Here is a 21547-nt window from a genome sequence, read left to right on the forward strand (position 1 = left end):
CAACTGGGGATCACCCTGCAAAGTACCATACATGCGGGGTTCCCCACCACCAACCCCTTCCTTTGGCTGCGTATCTTTTTCTGCTGCAGGAGTTGGTGCCTGTGGGCAGTCCCTTGGGGATACAGTGGCAGCATGGGCTCTTGTGGTGCCCCTTGCACTTGTGGCTGGCTGATACGAAGTTTCCTTCAGTTCCAGGGAGGATGTGGGAGAGATGTGGGACCTTTACCAGCCCAATCCCCACTGGTACTTTGCCCCTTCCAGATCAGCTGATGCTTCATAAAATCCCCAAACCACAACTCACTCACTCACTCGCCCCCCCCCCTCCTTGCGCTTGCATTGGAGAAGCAGGGTCGATGAGACCATTTGACGCGCTTCAGTGCAAAAGGGAGGGGAAGGGGCGTCTTTGCAGACAAAAGCTGCCGAAGGAGCAAGTTAAAAAGAGGTGGGTTGGAGGGCGAAGGGAAGAGGGAAGGGGGGCGGAGGCTGCATCTCTTGGCCATCTATCCCTCTTTCTACCAGGGAAGGAGGGAGGGGAGAAAAGGAGGGATACAGCAGAGGGAGGGGGTGATGTGTGAGTAAAAGAAAAAGAGGGGAGGGCATCCATCCTTGCCAAGCCTTTGCCCAGCCCACCCCTTTCTGCCAGCTGGACCGAGCCCGAAGCCCAGGTAGGAGACCCTGCATTTGGGGGATCCTTTCTCTCCCCCCCCCCACCAAAAAAAAGCCCCATCCCTCTGAAGGCTGCGGCAAGCGGGCGGGGGACGAAGCTGGGTGTGAACGCCAAAGGGGATCCAGCCAGGATTGGGGGGGGGGGGGGAATCAATGACAAGCAGAAGCCAAGGGGGCTGGGTAGGGGGGCCTTGGTGGCTGGAAACCTGAGGGATGGAGGGCTATTGGGGACTGTTTTGGAGGGGCTTTCCTAAATTGGGAAAGGCAGGTGGGTGGCAAAGGGGGGCGGAAGCGGGAGAGTAAAGGGGGGTGGGCTCGTGTCTCTGTGTGTGTGAAAGAGAGAGAAACGTGTCTGTGTGGAGGAATCCAAAAATGGGTCGGAGGGATTAAACAACAACAAAAGGGGGGTCTGGTTTGGGGGAAAGGGGAGGAAAGGTGTGGGGAGGAGAGGCATTTTGGGGGGAGAAGAAGCAATGGTGGGGAATGAGGGGATGGGGAGGGAAGCTGAAAACGGCTGGAGCAGGGAGTGGGGGAAAGGGGGCTGAACTGATAGGGGGCGCCCCCTTTCCCCCACTCCCTGCCCCAGTTGTTTTCAGCTTCCCTCCCCATCCCCTCATCCCCCACCTTTTAGGAGCCAAATGACTCCCCCCCCCCAAGCCTCCCTTGAGGAAGAAACCCCACTGAACGCCATGGGAGTGACTCCTGAGGAGACCCTGAGACCCCTTTCTGAGGGGGGAACTGTTCCTCCTTCAAGAAAGAGGGGTGTGTGTGGTGGGTTTGGGGGGTCTCCAATTCCCCTCAGGACTCAGGTGGGTGTGAAGAAGGGGACCCCAAAGTAGAGGAAATGGAGATGGTGGAGGAGTCTCTAAATGGGGGGGGGGAGCCCAGAAGCCCAGCATGGAGGTGAAGAGAAGGGAGGCTGTGGGGCTGTTGTGGGGTCTGAGGGAGAAGAAGAAGAAGAAGATGCTGAGGGAAGGCAACAGGTGAGGGAATTGGGGGGCAGGAAGAAAAGGGCGCCCCCACAGACAGGAGGTTTGGGTGGTAGGTGTGGTCATGGTCCACCTCTCCATTGCTTTCTATGGAGCAGAGTGAGGCATTCCCTCTTCAGGTGGCAGGTTTACTGGACGAAGGGCGCGAAGAAGGTGTAGCATATAAAACACCTTGTTGTTTTCAGTATCTGTTGCCTGTTGTAAATTCAAGGAAGAAACTACACAGTAATATATAGAGAGAGTCCTCCGAAGATGCCAGCCATCTGGCAAAGTCAGGAATAAAGTCTTCTAGAATATGGGCACATTGCACGAAAAACCCACAAAATGCTATACAAGATGAAGGTGTAGCTTCAGAACAGCCAGAACGGGTTGAAAGGAAGTCAGTAGCTTTATGTTAGAGGTATTTTAAGGGAGAAAAGAGAGAGAAGGAGGGAGGAGTATGGACTTTATGGTACATGAAAAAAGACGGGAGCAGAGCGCTTTGCTCCCGTCAATATCACACAATAATGCGAAGATTTTCACACAACGCGTGCAACCGACTCGTGTGAAAATCTTCACATTATGTGCGATATTGACGGGAGCAAAGCGTCTTGCTCCCGGCCTTTTTTCGCTGTGCCATAAAATCCTATGTTTGTTTGTTGATGCAGGATTGTTGGTGGCATTTTTGTGCCATGAATCAAAAATACACATAGTTTGGGTTATTTGTTCATTGGTGTATCTGTCAAGAAGGGATTTCCTGTTTTATCTAGTTTGGTCCTGACGGGTGCCTTGAAATGCGAGGACAAGGGGCTTGTGGTGCCACTAGCGGGGTGCGGCCCACACTGGGTGACACTTCAGAAAAAGGGTGACACTCGCTAGATTACTCTTATAGTGCTGCTATTCCACTTTGACTGCTCTGGCTGCCTCCTGTTGCATTCTGGGATTTGCAGTTTAAGGAGGGGCATTTAGAATTCTCAGCCAGAGAGCTCTTAGGCCTCACTGAACTACAAACCCCAGAATGCAACAGGAGGCAGCCAGAGCAGTCAAAGTGGAATAGCAGTGCTATAAGAGTATAGTGTTCCTCATGGTGAAGAACAAGGGCAAGCACCCTATTTTGGCCACCCACCCAGCTGCCTCCCTCCCACAGCGGGTGACACCGGGCATGGGGACACCATGGACAGGGGCATCACTTGTGGCCCAGCCTCAGGTGGCAAAATGTCTTGGGCCTCCCTTCTCCAGATGTGGTAGGACAGAAGTGATATGGAATGGATACTATGTGAAGTCAAAGGCTTTCACAGCCAGAATCCCTAATTTTTTGTGGTGTTTTCAAATTATGTGGCTGTGTTCTGGAAGAGTTTGTTCCTGCCGTTTCATCTGCATCTGTGGCTGGCCTCTTCAGAGAAATCTTCTGAATCCCCTGAAGATGCCAACAAAAGATGCTGGTAAAACTCTTCCAGAACATGGCCACATAGCCCAAAAAACCCAGAAAAAAACAACGGATACTATGTTGAGGCTCCCATTGTGGGACAAGAGAAAGAACAATGGTGTGTGTGTAAGGAAGGATCTAAAAGGAGATGATGGTTGGGAATGGGAATGGAACAATATCCATGAAGGATGCTCAGGGAGGGCAGATTAGGCAATTAGTGTGGCTTTAGACATGGAAGAATTTGAACCACAGGGTTAGGGTAGATATGGTATTTATGTCTTTGGGGGTACAAATTTATATAGTATCCTTACTCCCATAGCACAAAAGCAGGGAGTGGGGATGATCTAGATGTAGTTGGGCTCAAGTTTCCATCAGTCTGGACCAACTTTGCTGATCAGAGTGTTGAAAGTTGTAGTCCTGCATCAAGAAGGTCACAGGTTCCTAATCCTATGCTCCCAACTGCTTTACCTAACAAAAGGATTATCACTGCATTGTATCGCCTTGGCATATCTGCTAAATTCACTGTCCTCCATCTGCAAATGATATGAAACTTCTAGGATTTTCTCATATAAGTAAAAAGCATCTGGATGTCTTATCACAAGTAAAACATGAGCCAACAGTGTGATACAGCAGCCAAAAAAAGCCAATGCAGTTCTGGGCAGGAATATAATGTCCAAATCAAGGGGACTATTTGTTCCACTCTATTCTGCTTTGGTCAGACCTCACCTGAAATATTGTGTCCAGTTTTGGGCAATCCAGTTCAAGGATATGCTGGAGTGTGAACAGAGAAGGGTGACCAAGATGATCAAAGGTCTGGAAACCAAGCTATATAAGGAACAATTGAATGTGCTGGATATGTTTGGCTTGGAGAACCAAAGACTGACAGGTGACATGAAAGCCATCTTTAAATATTTGAATGGCATGTAGAAGATAGAGTAAGCTTGCTTTCTCTTGCACCAGAGACAAGAACATGAACCAATGGGTTCAAATTACTGCAACAAAGATTCCACCTAAACATTAGGAAGAACTTTCTTACTATGGCTGCATCTGCACTGCAGAAATAATCCAGTTTGACACCATTTTAACTGCCATGGCTCAGTGCCTTGGAATTCTGAGAATTGTAGTTTGTTGTGGCACCAGAAACTCTCTGACAGAGATAGCTAAATGTCTCACAGAACTACAAATCCCAGAATTCCATACCATTGAGCAGTAGCAGTTGAAGTGATGTCAAACTGCATTATTTCTGCAGTGTGGATGCAGCCTATAAGAGCTGTTTACAGTGGAACGGATTCCCTTGGAAGATTTAAAATGCCCATCTTTGGAGGTCTTTAAACAGAAGTTGGATGGGCCTCATTCAGGAATGCTTTTATTATGTTTTCTTGAATGGCAGAGGACTAGATTAGATGGCCCTTCTGGTACGTTCCTGCTTTCAACTTTAAGGTGCTATTATTCCATCAAACTTGCATAATTTAGGCTAAAATCCTACATACAGTCGGCCTTTCTTATACACGGATTTTTTATACATGGAGTCAAGCATACACGGTTTGAACATTTTCAAAAAAGGTATGAATTTCAAATATCAAACCTTGATTTTCCATTTTTTATAAAGACACCATTTTGCTATATCATTATATTTAATGGGACTTGAGCATACACAGATTTTGTTATCCACGGGGGATCTTGGAACCAAATGCCAGCATATAACAAGGGTCCACTGTACATACTTATTTGGGAGGATGTCCCACTGAACCCAATGGGTCTTACTACTGAATAAACATATATAGCAAGTGGGAGTGTTTTCTTTCATCCAGACACTCCAGACTGCCCTGTTTCTGTGCAAAAAAAAGTGAATTTTCTGTCCTGGAAGTATCCAGGAGCAGCAATTTGTTTAAATAGGTGGCAACCACCACCCCACTGGCTGACAACATCTGTCACTTTGGTGCAGGATAAATTCCTACTGGCAGAGTTCTGTAACAGAATACCTAAACCGCATGACAATGTAGCACAAGGCATGTGGATCAGTGGTCAATGTACACTGCCAAAAATTCATTGGGCAATTGCAAGGGACAAAAGCAGTGCACATTCACACTCTATTTTAATTTGCTATTGAATGCTCAACGGTCCGATATGAACAATGACCATTACACATTGTCCCCCCCAAAAAATCACTATGCATATGTAACACAACCTGTGCCTGCATGTGCTATAGAATCATAGAGCTGAAAGAGACCTCTAGGGCCATCCAGCCCAACCCCCTGCCATGCAGGAACTCACAATCACAGCACCCTGACAGATGGTCATCCAGCCTCAGTTTAAAGACCTTCAAAGAAGGAGACGTCACCACTCTGTGAGGAAATGTGTTTCACTGTTGAACAGCTCTTACTGTCAGAGGGTTCCTCCTAATGTTGAGGTGGAATCTCTTCTCCTGTAGTTTGAATCCATTGTTCTGGGTTCTATTTTCTGGAGCAGCAGAAAACAAACTTGCTCCATCCTCAGTATGACACCTCTTCAAATACTTATACAGGGACTAACAGGATGCTGATCACTGTTTACTATATAAAAATACCAATTTTGCAAAACCAGAATTAGCATTTTGGCTACTTCTGGGTTTGGGTTGCCTGCTTCCTTGGCATTTTTGGCAGTCTATGTAGCCCCTAAAAGAACCAAGAGGCATAATATTGGCCTTTGGACCCACACCACAGTTGCCCATCCATACTGCATTGGCTTGCCTTCTCTGTGAACAAGAATTTCCACTTGACTTCTTTGAAGTACCTGGCAAAAGACTATCAGCTTTTTAAACAAAAGTCAGATGTCCAGCTCTCCATAGTGCTTTTGTACCCAGACTGTTGGGGGCAAATTAGTTTACTTGGTAATTATCTTACTTGCTGTTCACCGCTATGATCTTTGGAATAGCGGTATATAAATAAAACAAATTATTATTATTATTATTATTATTGTTGTTGTTGTTGTGTATTATGACATGGCAGAGTGTTGGATTAGTTAGCCTTCCAACTCTTTGATTCTGTCCTAAGGTAAGCAATGCTTAACTCTTTGATTCTGTCCTAAGGTCAGCAATGCTTTTCTGGCAGGAATATCTTTGTAGACAGCACACATGGATTAAGCTGGTAAGGGACATCACACCCCAAATTGCCTGAAAGGACGGGAAGCCTGAATCATCACCGTTGGTGTACTGAGTGCATGTGTTGTTTTTCTTCTTTTTTGAGGATCAAGGATGTGATGTAATGGCAGGGGGCGGCTGTGAGTGTAGGAGAGTGAGTAGGCAAGAGAGTGAGAGCCAGGCAAGGGGCAGAGAGTTTGTGCCAACCTCTCTTTCAACATTATTTGCTTCAATGGTTCATGAGTTCAACATGCAGGGCATCAGCTTCAGTCAAGCTGTTGGTTGTCAGAAGCAGAGTGAGTTATAGTGCTGGAACTATGTGGGAATGTGACAAATTGGTCAGATATAACTGGAAGTGTCAGTCCAAGATGCAAGTGTGCTGGGCAAAGATTTCTTGTTTGCCTCATGGTGGGGAATCACAAGGGGTGCAGGGCGAAGGAACAAATTAAGTGTGTGTGTGAAACGCAAAAAAAGGATGCTCGGGCCACGTGTCAGTCTTGTCTGTGTGCCTGATGAATTAATATTAGATAACTCACTGGGTTGTCAGTTAACACTTTGTGTTAATGCTACCTGGAAGACAGTTGGCATGTCACTCTAGCCTATGTTTGTTTTATGGAAGTGTATTCCTTGTCTGGGAGGCTTGATTAGATCAGAATGGTTGTGTCAGTCACAGAATCTGTTCTGACAGCCTCATGCCAACCAACTTCACAACTGTAGGGTCTGGGTGTCAGTCACACACTATGCCAATGTGAAAGCAGGAACATGCACTGTCGATGATGGCAGCATTTTTAAAGAGACTGCTCTGCCTTTTAAAGGCAAAGACAAATATTCCAGGGGTGGGGAGTGGGTTGTAAAATGAACAAATGCTTTTGGAAGATGAAAGTCACCAGGTTGTAGGTAGAGAAGCATTGGTTATTATTATTATTATTACAGTACTGTATTAGCTTTATTTATAAAGAGCCGTAAACATACACAGCGCTGTACAAAACCAGGTAAAATCAAAAATATATAAAAGCCTGCCTATGGCGTACAATCGAGAAGTTAAAACAACAAATTAAAAATATCATAAGAAACAAGTAAAACAACAAATATCCAGTATTGAGTATTGGTGCAGTCACTTACCTCCTTAAGACATGAGCCTCTGTCCTGTTTAATGTCTCTGCAGAATAACTGAGTCTCCTTCAGTTGCTGCTCTTGCCAAATTCTAACAGGGTTCTTGAACATTTCCTAGTTGTGAGGGATCCCTGTTGTAATCCAAAGTACACAGGAGGCGGCTCTACAAAAGACCTGGGCTGGATAGAGAAAATAAATGCTAGAAATCATTTTAGATCAGTGGTTCCCAACCTGTGGGTCGGGACCCCTTTGGGGGTCGAATGACCCTTTCATCGGAGTTGCCTAAGGCCATTGGAAAACACCTATTTAATTACAGTTATGAAGTAGCAACAAAAATATTTTCATGGGTTTGGGTCACCACAACATGAGGAACTGTATTAAGGGGTCATGGCATTAGGAAGGTTGGGAACCACTGTTTTAGATCAACACAAGGCATCTACATTTTGGACTTTCCTCCATGGGCATGTTGTCATAGAGACTGTTGTGGTGAGGGTCTCCACTTAATATTTTACCCGCTACACTCACCAATCTAGACAAAAATCAAGCAAAACCAAGGCTGATAAAATAATTACACCAGTGTTTTTAATTTATTTTTTGGGTAGGAACAGTGAGTTTGAGTTTATAAAGCATTGCCTTTACCCTTCTGTGCCACCCATTCCCCAATATAATGTTTGCATTGCATTTTCCAGCTGGAATTCACCAACTGTGTGTATTTGGTAAACATGTGCTCATCCCTTTAGGTGGAAGATTTATTGGTATCTTGTGGTGGTGGTGTGTGCTTTCAAGTAATTTCCAACTTATGGAGACCCTAAGGCAACCCCTATCGTGGGGTTAGCTTGGCAAATTTTGTTCAGAGTGGGTTTGACTTTGCATGCCTCTGAGGTTGAGAGAATGTGATTTTCCTAAAGTCACCTAGTAAGTTTCCAAGGATGAGTGGGGATTCAAAGTCTGCCCTCCAAAGTTATAGTTCAATACTCAAACCACTATGCCACTCTAGCTCTATTTCTGATGGTATCTTTGAACCCTTAATAGCTTCTGGTCCTGTAACACAGTACCCTGTTTGCAATCTCTTTCCCTTGTTCAGATATGAACATGTTTGTCATTCCCAGGTTCTAACAATCTGATGCAACATTTTGGTTACTCTGAATATTTTAAAGTTGGGGTGGCAAAGTGGTCTTGGGTCCCATACAGGGAGAAATATGAGATGTAAATTTAATAAATAATAAATAAAGGCTGTTTTTGATACCTTTGGATTGCCCTTTTTCTGGGCAAATACAAATGTGAATTGCCTCTCTTGCAAGTCTTAGAGCTTCCAGCATTGTTTAACAGAAGAAAATGCCATTTGCTCGTTTGTTTACTTTCTTTCATAATGGCTTTTTGCCTTCTTCTGCCACCACCTGAACCAATGCAGTTATGCACCAACAGCAATTGGGCCTTTCAGTCTCCTTTAATGTTGCATAGCTAGAAGCACTGCAGCACTTGGCAGGGCAGTGTTTCAACTAACCACAGGATGCTAGGCATTTTAATTTTAAAAAATATATTTTAGAACATTTGGACACCGCTGTTTATGAAAGCAGCACAGCAGCTGCCACTTTTAAAAACAAAATCTATGCACCAACAGTAAAACAGAAGTGTGAAGAAAAAAGCGATAACATTGCCCAAGTTAAAACAGACTAACATAGAAAGCAGAATAACAGAACAGCAAATATTTCTTGAATAATAAGGCTGCAGTCCTTATCAAGGGGTTGGAGTTTTTTGCAGTCCTCAATCTGTTTCCAGTCCAATCTAGAGTCCAGTATAGTTCTTGAACTCTGCTGAAATCTCAGTCCCCTAAAAAAAAAATTAGCTAAGAAAAGCAATTTTTAAATCTACTCCTCAGAGGAGATGGAGCCAGTTCCTTCCAGGAGAGATGAAAAATATTAGCCATAGGCACACACTCAGACACACACTCTGTGGAAATGTGAAGAGGTGTATCCGGAAAGGCTGTGGATGCTGGAAATGTATTTAAAATAGCTCTACTGTTTGTTTCCAGCAAGAAGAAATCTTTGTTGTTATTGTTTTTAAATTCTGTATGTAGATGTTGCTGCTCCCTCTCTTGCACCTGCTGGGTTCTTACTAGCAGAGCCATAGACTCACCAAAATTTCCAGCATTAGAGGCTTCCAGCATATTAGGTAGAATTGCTGGTTAAGATACTTTTAGAAGGAAAGTCTAGGGAGGCTGCATCACCTTTCCTCCCTCGCGGTGTGGTGCAACCAAGATAAATTGGGTCAAAGCTCCGGGACTTTTTAATTAGACAGGATTACAATGTAATTTGTCACCCTTCCCCCTGGAGACCTCTGTGTTGCATTGGAACTTGGCTTCAGTCCTGGGAGAAGACACTTTCTCATGAAAGGGAGATTTTTATCAGCTGCCTCTGTTATTATGCAGAATGTTTTAAATTTTGGTTGGTGTTGAGTGGGCAATGAAGACTTCTTTGCTCAGGAAAAGACCTAGTGAAGATGAAATCCATTAAAACTGGTTTGTTGAGATGGAGTAAGACAGCAGCCTGACTCTCCAAATCACAAAGTCTGTATATGTGAGCATCTGCTCTTCAAAATCTGCCACTACCTCATTGCTTCTGCTAGAAGTAACCACCTGAACCCAGAGCTTGGAAAAGCTACTTGTCTGGAATATGTTTCTCATAAGGCACTAGCTATGCTGGTGATGGATTTGGGGACTTGTAGTGCCTAAAAGTAATTTATCCATGTTCTGTGCTGACAGGTCCAAAGGATGGAAATTGGAGTAAGGCTTCATCAGAAGAATTTAGATACCTTGGAAGTTCATGCAGGAGCAGATGTTCCCTGAAACAATTAGCACTCAAGTGGGTCACAACTTTAAGGGTGAAAAACACCATTCGGCCCCAAAAGCTGATTAGTAGCTGGAGTAGATGCCCCATCGGGATGCCCCAGGCAGGTGGCCAAAATATCACTTTGCCCCTTCAATGAAACAGGCTGCATTTGGTGCTAGCTGAAGTTTCTAGTCATCTTCAGATAACCAGAGCATGTATGACAGAAGCCTGGGCTCATAACTGTAGATTTAAGTAGCTTATCAGACAAAGCTAAATAGCATTGCCACTAGGTTGTACTGATATGAATCATGATGAAGATGCATGTTCACATATGATGGCTGCGTGAAACAAACCACACACCAACATTTTAAGTGTGCTGCAGAGCCTGGAAGAGTTATTTGTTTGGACTACAGCTACCAGAACCCTCACCCCATCTTCAAAGCTTCAGGAAGTTATAATCCAAAAATGTAGCGTTTATATACCCTGTTAGAGCATGAAGGATGAATGAATAAAACCCATTTAGGCAATCATGCATCACAAATGATGATGCACCACAAACAGATGTTTGTCAAGGAGGTGTGACATGTTTCTGTGAAGTATATACATGATGACAAACATCTTCACTTCTGCATTTTTAGCTTTTTGTCTGAGGAGGAAAAGGTATACAAATATTGAGTCATAAAAAAGGCAGCACCATTCAGGGATAGCCAGAAACCATCTAACCTCCCATCTGTCATCGTTAGATCCTTATGGATCTTTGGCTTATTCACTGGTTAATATATATGTATTGAGCAATAATTATTAAACAGTCAAACAGAGGTGTATGCTTTTATGATAACAAATTTATGCATACAAATTAATGTTTGCAATAGAGACAAATTCCCTTGCATTTAGAAATTAAGATAAAGGAAGGGAGGATGCATGATTCTTTGCTCACTGTAGATAAACATAGCTATGGTTGCTATGAGGAAACCTTTATCCTCTTGACACCTCTAGATGGGTGGTCTGTACAATTCCCATCATCCACAGCTAAATGATGGGTATTGTAGAGCAGCTTATTTGGAGGTTGCCCAATGGGGAAAAGTATTAATAACAACTATTAAAACAAATATTATTTACTTAACATTCCTATTCACTATCATCCTCATCACCATCAAACATTCCTGTTTTATGTGTATGCGTCATCTTCTTTGCTTAATTTCTGTACATTACCTTTGAACATATCCAACAATTGCTCTTACTTGTCCCCTGAACACTGAACCTCACCCTGTTTCTGCAACCACTGCTGAAATCTTAAATGGCTTAAACATTATTTATTGTCTTTAAAACCCATTGGCAAGATTTATAAGTTTCCCTTGACTTCAGCTTCCACAGACATACAATCTGCATCTGAAGTTTGGCATTTGGCCCAGTTTTAAGCTTGCAAGACATTTAATGGTCATTTTCTTAGCCAATCTTGGAGATAACAATGAGAAACAAAAAGACAAAGGTTTCATATGTTTTCCCACCAAATATGCTGGCCTGAAACCAAGTTGTTCAGCTAACAATCACCAAACAAGCGTATGGATCAGTCAGACTAAAGTGTCAGATAATGGAATGAGGCATCTTGTCTCGAGTGGAAAGTGTGTCAGCTAATGGAAATGGTACTTGTGGTTGTGCATTTCAGTGAAATGGATGGGATTGTTACTTTGAGGTCCAAAAATTAACTTGTATAAACTCTGGGTGGTTCCATTTGGGTGTGTGCACCAGCCATCTGCAGTGTAATGCTCATTTGATCCTCATATCCTTTTATGTTTTCCCAGAGTCATGTTTCGCTGCTGAAGACACACAGAACTAAACCTACAAAATAGACTTTTGGGATATACCTATGGGGGGGGAGGGAGATATAAAATGAGGGCATTGTTCCCCAAGTAAAAATTCTCTCTCTCAAATGAAATTTTCCTTCAGTTTCCAAATGTTGAGCATGGCAGCGAGTGAGACACTTGTAAGCAATGCACCTGAATTTCTGCCATTTGTCATGTTTAGTGTTTTAACCAACAAAAATTACCCGGGACCTCAAAAAAATCAAACAAACAAAAAACCAACCTCCCCAATAAATCTGTTACTTTCTTTATGAGGGCAGGAGCATTTTTGTGTCCTAGACAATCATAACATACTGTGTCAAGGATACCGCAGGTCATTTTTCAGCAAACAGTGCTGCAATGAGGCAGAAGTGATGAAGTCTGACTCTCAGTAGATTGGTCCCTTTCAGAGCAATGGAGAGGCATTGAATTTTCTCCCCTTGGTGAGGCTGAAATTCTCATTGGAGTCAGGAAATATGAGGAGTGTGCATTAGATCCTAACCCAAACCTCAATACATTGTAAATCTCATTGAGGTGAGATTAAGATACCACGATACATGTAATGCAAGTTTTTAAAATCTTACCGCTTGAAAGGTTTTTTTTTTAATCATAGGGCCAAGGTGGTGTAGTAGTTTGAGCATTGGACTATTTTATTTATTTACTTAGAATATTTATACCCCACTCTTCAGCCACAAAGGCTCTTAGAGCATTTTACAGATTGTTAATTTTACAGTCCCCTGCCCTCAGGTTTACAATCTAAAAAGACTCCCTGCTCAAGCATAAAAAACTCAGTGGGTGACCTTCGGCAAGTCGCACACTCTCTCAGCCTCAGAGGATGGCAACGGCAAACCCCCTCTGAAGAAACTTGCCAAGAAAACCTTATGATGAGTTTGCCTTTGGGGTTGCCATAAGTCAAAAATCACTTGGAGGCATGCAACAAGATACAAGACTGCTAAAATTATTTTAAAAACTAATCATAGTTATGGGAAGGAGTGCTTGTTTTGATACAATGACAAAAAAGTTATTCTGTTCATTATTATAGTGTAACATATTGATAAACAACATCAATAATTACTCTAGAAATGGCACAGACCTTGTTTTCCCATATATCAGGAGCCATTAAAGTTGATCAGAATAATGAATAAAGTTTTATATCAGCACTAAATTATTATTCTACATAATAAAAGCCGCCTATTTTAAAAAATAGGAAAACATACTGAATATCAAGGCACAGATATTCAAGATAGGCAATTTTCCAGATGCTGGCAGGGTCTAGTACCCATCAGGCCCAGCCAGAATGGTCCATTGTCACAACTAAATGGGAGTTGTAGTCTATCATTAGAAGTCCACAATTTCCCTGTCCCTGTCATATAGAATATGCAAGGTCCATACGCAAAACTGTCTCATGTCAAGCCAATTAGATGGAACAGTAGCATCTTTCATTTCTCTCTAATATGAAAGGATAAAAATGTCTGCCGCAGTTAATAAGTCAGTAATCACTTCCACCTCTGTCTTATCCATGTGTCCTAATCTGAGTGAGGATGGCTCTGTATTGTGTGTTTCAAGTTATTTCTCTTTTATGGCAGCTCTAAAGACAGCCAGCATAATATAGTACACGTAGTTCAAGTGCTGGACCAGAGTTTGAATCTCCATTTGACTAATGAAAACCCACTCTGTGACCTTGGGCAAGTAATACTGTCTCAGCCACAGAGGGAAGCAAGGGTAACCCCCCCCCCAACAAATTCTGCCAAGAAACCCCCATGATAGTCTTGCCTTAGGGTCACCATAAGTCAGAAATGACTTGAAAATATGTAACAGCAACAACAACAATGGCAAGGCAAACCTATCATGGGGTTTTAATGCCAAGATTTGTTTAGGAAGCAGGGCTGAGACTGAGAGAATGTGACTTGCTCAAGGTCACCCAGCGAGTTTGCATGAATGATTTGAACCCAGAGTCCTAGTCCAGCACTCAAACCACTAAACCATGCTAACTCTCAGAGCAATTATAGGAATCCCCCTTTAGCCAAAGGCTACATTGAATTTCAGATACGTACTTTCTTAGGGGGAGGCCTTCTAGTGGCAGGAGAGGCCAAGAATACCAGCATGTTTGGACTAAAATCTCTTACTGCCAGTAACTATGCTTGAAAACAGACATTTCAACCATTTAGAACAGAGGAAAGGACACTGTAAAAATAGCTGGAAAGCCACCAGAAAATGGTGTCATAATGGAAAAGGAGACACAGCATGGCCGTTTGTGGAAGCTCAGAGGGCCCAAATGCTGGCCAGACATAAGTAGGAGGAAAAACTGAGATATCAGTTCCCACCACAGCTACGTGAAGCATACATGGACTGAATCCGTGTTGAAAGATAATTACCTTTGGCCAAAATGGCTCCCCCCTCCAGAACAGAACAGCCTGGCAGTCTGTATTTGGACCACAGAAGAACACCTTTCTTGACATGATTCCATAAGCTTGCAAGGTGATGCTTGTTGTTTTTGCGTACCTTCAAGTCATTTCCGACTCATGGTGCCCCTGAGGCGAACCTATCATGGGGTTTTCGTGGCAAGGTTTGTTCAGAGGAGGTTTGCCATTGCCTACCCTGGAGGCTGAGAATGTGTGACCTGCCCAAGGTCACCCAGTGGGTTTCTTGGCCAAGTGGGGAATTGAACCCGGGTCCCCAGAGTTGTAGTCCAACACTTAAACCACTATGCCACACTGGCTCTGTTACAGATGACTAAAGATTCACATGTACATTACAGAGGTTCTCAGGACTTTATTTGGTGTATGTGTCTACTAAGTGTTAGTTCCTAACAATCCGCAGTCGAGCGTTCCATTCCCTTAGTCAGCCCATGTTACTCTAATGTTGGAAAAAGAGATAGATTTTATACTGGAAAGTGCAGTCTTCAGCAATCCTGCGGCTGCAATTGTATCTCTGTCACCTACACTGTTCAAGGTTGTTTCCCAGCTTTCAGGACTCTGCAATACAGCTTCACTTTGGTTTATTAGTAATTTCAGTTCTGAAAGCAAAGAAAAGAAAGTTCAGGGTTCTGTGGAAACTGATATACCTTCTGTCAAACTAAGAGGTATCCTTCCAAAACTCTGCGCTGTCCAAGTGCTGAAGTTAGCTATTCTATTCAGGGAAGGTTTTAATGTATGTTTGTTTTTACTGCTGGCTACCTACAATTAGGGATAATTACCTACTTATGCAGTCTGTTTTCTGAGTTCACTGGGTCCTGAGCTTTCTCAGGCCTGAGGTCTCTCACTCTAGAATCTAGAAGGGACTCTTGAAGGACCTTCCTGGGACACTGCGCCCTGAGATTAATTACAACTTCCCATTTTCCAAGGCTTAGTCCTGGCCTTCGAAAGAATTTCTGCAGTTTTCTCAATCCAGAGTCAGACAGGGGGAAGGCTTGGTGGCTCTCCCTACACTCATCACACCCTTCCTCTCATTCTCCTCCAATCCAGGTGGATCTGCCCATCATGTCGGACGACGCTGAGAAGAATGAGGCTCCCCCTGGAGCAGCCAAGGAGCAGGAAGAACAAGGGAAAGAGGAGCAGGAACAGGAGCAGGCCAAGACTAAGGAGCCAGAGCCAGAGCCTGAGCCCAAATCTGAACCAGAACCGGAGCCAGAAAAACCACAGGATGAGCCAAAGCCCAAATCGCCGCCAAAAACCCCCGAGGCTCCGGCATCACCTGTGATGGTGACAGTGACCATCGAGGAGGAGATTGTTGAGGGACCACAGGAGAATGGAGATCCCCCAGGTCTCAGGGCTGGCTCAGCTGAAGAGCTAGGGACCACGCCAGCAGCACCCACTAGCCCCCCAACCCGCTCCAAATCTGCATCACTGAATGATCTGAAGCCTCAGAACAGCATCAATGGTGGTCCACGAGTTGCAGCGAGGAGCAGCTTGTCTGGGTCTCAAGTACACCTAGCTGGAGCCGCTGGGTCTCCACGGGCCAGCTTGAGCCGGCAGGCCTCCGCATCAGGGTCAGCAGCTGGCGAGGCTGGGGAGAAACCCAGAGACTACATATTCATTGCCGCCCTCTCCTGCTTCTGCCCCATCTGGCCCATCAACATTGTGGCCTTTGTGTATTCTGTCATGGTAAGTGCAAAGTAAGTGGTGAGGAAGAAGAAGAGTCTAAGTGAAAATGGTGGCAGGCTTCCCTGGCCTGCCATACCCTCCAACCTTCATGGTTTGGCAGGGACATTCCTGTTAATCTATCCTCTCACTTGTTCAGCTGCTTTTTAAATGCCCCAGTGTTTCTCCTCTCCTCTCACTTTCCCTCTTCATCCTCTGCTTATTTCAGCAATTGCAAACTGAATTCAAAGTGCAAAACTATTTGCACTCCATCACTTCGGCAGGGAGGAGAAGGCAGAGGTTTGCCCTTCCCAGTAAGCTCAGGCAGAAGAAAACTGCTGCAGTATCTTCTAATTTATGTGTTCTTTCCTCATTAAAAATTCTTGCCATCTTCACCACTCTCTGTTTTAGGCCACATAGGTTCCAGTTTTTATTTGTGACATGTTATGGCCTGTTACTCTGACCCCTGCAAGACAATGCTGTATTCCTTTTATGGGGATGGGGTTCTCTCTTCTTGGTCCTTTTGCACTCACTTTTGTCCTTTTATGCCACTTTTGGTACCCTGAACAATCACAGGGGCAAAATAAGCAGGAAAGGAATTGCAATTATTAAGTGTATATCCCACTTTCTCACAGCGCAGGACCCAAGGTAGCTTACCACAGAAATTCAAATTATAACAGTCATGATAATTTTGTAGAAACCAAAACAATTATTAAAACCAGGTACTGAATTAAAACAGTTTAAAAATATATTTTTTAAAAATATAAGAATAAAGGGAGGAAAGTACAACACACCTCCCCCCCCCCTCTATAGATCCTTCCATGGTAGGTAGATAGTGGACAAAAGCCTATTAGAATAGAAAGGCCTTTTGCTGGTGGAAGAAAAGAAGAGATGGGAACAACCAAGTATCTTGTGGAAGTCTCAGAACTGTAGGAAGGAGACCAGTCTGCTTTTTAAACTGTCCGTTTTAAAAAGTATGTGTATGAGAAAACAAGCTGGTGTACCTCTGTTGTTTGACCTTCCTGGAGTTAACACAAGTCAAGAAAGAGGGTGGTAGCCACTTTCATATCACCAAAACAATATCAACAAATCTGATATTTGCATAACATTTGGATATACTACTGTAATTTATCGCTGCACAATTAGAAATAATATAAATAAAAATAATTTAAAAATACTTCTGCACTTTGAACTCAGCTTGCAGCAGCTGAAGTAACCTTAGGACACAGGAGGAAATGGGGAGGAGCAGCGAGAATAGTGAGGATTGTAATTTTAAAAGCAGTTGAGGAAAAGGATAACAAAGGAGAAATCAGGGAGATTCCTGCCAAATTGTGTAGAGAACGGGAGGGTTTGTTTTAAAAAGAAAAAAAAAAAACAGCCATATAAAATCAACTTGTAGAAAGGAGGGATATTAAATAGATATATACTTTCAGGTTGCAAAATATTGGCTGCCTCTGATTCTTTTAACTAAATTTGCTGTGGATGGCAGAGCTTGGAAAAACTACTGCAGGAGACTACAGCTCCCCAAATCTCCCAGTTAGCATGGAAGAGTTTGGAACTGTAGTCCAAAACAATAACATTTCCAAGCTTTAGGGTCTTGTATCTAGGACCTTTGCATGCCAACCTACCATGCTAAGCTATACCTTTCTTGGGCTGGTTTGCTGGCTTATTTATTTTTAATATTTATATACCAATTTTAGAATATTAATTGAAATGTTTAAGTTTATTTATATGCCAATTTCTTTCCTGTGTCAATGAAAGCAGAGTTTTATATGCAGTACCTTTATATTCTCCCTATTGCTCCAAAAAGGGGGGACAATGACCTGATGGTCCTCATGCCTTTTCTCTTTTTGCCTCCTTGTCAGTCCCGGAACAGCTTCCAACAAGGAGACATTGATGGGGCACGGCGCCTGGGACGGGTAGCAAAACTGCTGAGTGTTGTTGCACTGGTTGGGGGTGTGCTTATAATCGTGGCCTCTTGCGCCATCAACTTTGGAGGTGAGTATCTAGGAAAGCGAAGCTTAACAGGACAACCAAAGTCCTCTTTCATTCGCGTTCTAAGCCCCTTGTCTAGCACAAAAGAAGAATGTAATCTGAGACACTTATTGTCCTTTAAAGTGTTGATGTGTGTGTATATCCCAGGCAGACAAAGTCCCATGTGCTATGCGATGGTCCAAAAACTTTTATTTCTTAAAAAGCTCCGTGCGTTTTGTCCTTAATGTCAATTGATCTTCTTCATGGGCGATTATCAGAAATTTCTGGAGTTGCAATCTGCATTCTGTATAAAAGTGGAATTTCTGAGTATTAGCAGGAAGGGAAGTGAGAGGAGATAAAGCCAGTTATGGTGACTAGGGCCTCTCTCAGTAGAATAAATTGCCACTGCACAGTTATTGATTGAAATATTTCTTCCTTGTCCTGTGTTAAAAAGATTGTGTGGCGGTTTACAAGTTAAATTAAAACAGTTTAAAATAATATAAATAATTTAAATAAGCTTGAAAGTGCAACATAATAATAGATTTAAAAGATGGGAAGATTCGAAACGATGCATATCAGTATTTCAGAAGAATCCTTGAGGCCCAAAGGTCTTGATGAACAGCCGAGTTTTCACTTAGTGATATGAAACTTGATGAAATGAGTTTTGGTGCCAATGGGGCCTTCAAAGGGAGGGCTTTTGACGACTGGGGTGCTACAGGGCTTTAAATTTTATCAAAAATGCATCTATATATGTTCCATCTAAGAGCATATCTAGGTTTAGAGCTCACCATTGCTCAGCCTTGATAGGGGATAAGGGTCTGTAGAAAAGAAAAGAGCAAAATAACTTAGTAAACAATGTTTTTTTTAGAAAAACCATTATTGTCCTTGGCAGGAGTCACCCATTTAAGTGTACCACAAGGAATAATTTCTTTTTAAGTGACCCCTTTATACATTTATATGAAACAGTTATCTTTCCTTGTTCAATAGAATAGAAAAGGCTGCTTATTGAAAACAAAAATTCCTTTGTGTCACTTCCAATTGGCCTTCTTCAGGGCGGCCCATGACCAAATCATTGGATTGTGAGGCATTATGGCCATCAGATCAGAATATAATCGTAATCAGAGGTTGAAAAAAAGTATGTTTTTGAATATCACTCAGAGTCAGTGTTGACTGAGGAATTTTGAGAGTTCTAGTCCAAAAAGGACCATGTTTCTAAGTCTTGACTAACAGAATATTGTAGACTTTTAAGTTCAAGTGCTACTTTATGACTTTTATAAGTTGTGCAACCAAAATTGGACTACCAAGAAATAAGAGAAAAACTTGAGTATGCTTTGGGGGAAATTCCAAGATTTTCAAAAATACATGAGCATTTTGGGAAGACCTTAAGAAGTCAAAACCTCAACAATCCCAGAATGGCCCAATGTAGACCAAGCATGGTCAATGGCCATAGAATGCAGAATGTCTGTTGTAGAGGGAGGACTGAAATGGAGCATCCTGAAAGAAGGCATGGCTGGTTGGAAAGCAGGAAAGAAACACATCAATCAGGAACAACATTTTATCACAGGGCATACCTCTACATTGTGTTAGAAGTGCTAAGGAAGAATTTGAAGGCTCTTCTGGGGCTTGGAAGGGGGACATTTTTTAAATTTAGAAAACATCTCTCTTACCCCTGGCATATTGCTTTACACTTGCAAGATGTTTTGAGAATTCAAGCGATCAAATCTGGATTCCCATATCCTGAAGAGTGAGGAAATCCAATGCCTTCTCTTCTTTAAGTAAAGCAATATTTATTTTCATCATAAAAGCATCTTGGCCTCCTTAATTTTCTTCCTAACCTTCTCATGAAGGCATTGCCTAGGCACTTAAATATTCTGCTTTTTGTTTCAGTTCTTTTCCACTCAGAAAGCTAACAAACCCCTTCTCTTACCATAGCTTCTCGTTTGAATTCAACATCACATTGTGCTTCTTGTAGGGTTATGTTGGCCTACAGCCTTCAACCTAGTTCTGTGTAGTAGGCCTTCTCCATAACCAGCCGCTTTCCCTCAGAACCCTTTCTCATTCTTAACTTTTCCTCTTCCTACTGCCAGCATCAGCGTTGGGCTGAAGTAGGCAAAACAAGGGAAAAAATGTTTTCCCAGACCTTTCCCTGATCAACCTCCACATTGTTTTTCCCCTAAATAACCTGTTCCCACATGCTCCAGATTCCAGTGGAAGCCAGACATGGAGAAGTTGAATTGGGGCATGTGTGAAAATATTCCTCCTTATGTTTCTTTCCAGGTTAGTAAAATGTTCCTTCTTCTGCCCCCCTTCCCTGTGTTCTTCTTCCTCGCCCGTCAACTTCCCTACCCTTGTTCCCCTGCCCCTAAACCTCTTTCCCTCCCCAGTGTTCCAGTGAAGGCGGCATTTGGCTGGCACTTCCTCCCTAGCACCGACATGTTCCATCTTTGGAGCTGGGAGCCAGCATGACTACAGTACATCCATCCCATCCCATCCCATGATCCCATCCATCCGTCAATCATGCAAACCTGGAGCACAAGGATGGAGACGACAGAGAGACCGAGAGAGACAGAAAGAGAGAGAAATAAAGAAATTGGGACATGAGGTCATTAAACTGAGAGAAACAACATCTTGTCACTTCCTCCTGGAAACTTTTAATGCCCAAATAGGCAGAAATTTTGGAAGTGGGCAGGAGGAGGAATCAACCCTATCTTTCTACATTCTCTCTCTTTCTTTCTCTCATTTTCCTTCCATCCATCTTGCCATCTATTCAACCATCTGCCCACCTTCCATCCACTGCCAAATTTCGACAAGCAAATAAAACTCTTTCAATATTCCATGTTTACAAGAAGCTGCTGGAGAAAATAAAAAGCTCTTTTCCCCAATCCTCTGCAAAGGAGGTGGGGGGGCATGTTTACATGTTTGCTGGCAAGAATATGAACAGAACCAGCGCAAGAAGAGAGGAACCACTTTTTACATCTCTTGCCCTCATCGGTCGTGTTTACAAAAGACACCAAACAGGATGAGATGGACTGGGGAGCTGGTGCCATTGGTGGGCTTACGAACTGGATATGGTGGAGTGGGAACTTTAGTGGATTACTATGTAGCAGGAGTGTGCTAAGAAGGTGGTGTGACCAATGTAGATTTGGTGGCATACATTTAAGGCCATGAGGGGAGGCTTATACAACCAAATCTCTTGCCAAGCCCATCAGCAGAAAAGGAATTACACAAGTTTTATGTTATTGACTGAAGAGGGAAATAAAAAGGATATGCCTGAAGAAAGGAATTGAATCGGTGTCAAGGGATGACAGCATTGAGCAAAATAATGTGAACAAATGGGACTGGGGCAAGGTGTAGCATAAAAATAGGAATATTGAAGAGGCAGTGGAGGAGGAAGACAGAAGGAATAAGCCTAAGTGTCCTGGAAAGTAGGGAACTGACCAATGCAGTAGTAAAACATTTGGAGGAAAAGGTATGTTACTCTCAGCTCAAAGGGACAAGTGCCAAAAAAGGAACCAGGTGGGGCAGGGAGCTCAA

The 21547-nt window shown here is 43.1% G+C and overlaps 1 protein-coding gene across 2 annotated transcripts; it reads left to right on the plus strand.

Annotated features, from left to right (window-relative positions):
• Positions 1-347: 347 nt before the first annotated feature.
• Positions 348-20844, plus strand: PRRT2 (proline rich transmembrane protein 2). Of its 2 annotated transcripts, none has more exons than XM_042471729.1 (4): positions 348-442; positions 15425-16063; positions 17905-18037; positions 20398-20844. In XM_042471729.1, exons 2-4 carry the CDS (start codon positions 15440-15442, stop codon positions 20406-20408), a joined length of 768 nt encoding a protein of 255 aa, XP_042327663.1. In that variant the 5' UTR covers positions 348-442; positions 15425-15439; the 3' UTR covers positions 20409-20844. The 2 variants fall into 2 exon arrangements, with proteins under 2 accessions (XP_042327663.1, XP_042327662.1); XM_042471728.1 differs by lacking the exon at positions 348-442 and adding an exon at positions 563-665.
• Positions 20845-21547: the final 703 nt, after the last annotated feature.

The sequence above is a fragment of the Sceloporus undulatus genome, chromosome 6 (genome assembly GCF_019175285.1).
Source record: "Sceloporus undulatus isolate JIND9_A2432 ecotype Alabama chromosome 6, SceUnd_v1.1, whole genome shotgun sequence".
Taxonomy (NCBI): domain Eukaryota; kingdom Metazoa; phylum Chordata; class Lepidosauria; order Squamata; family Phrynosomatidae; genus Sceloporus; species Sceloporus undulatus.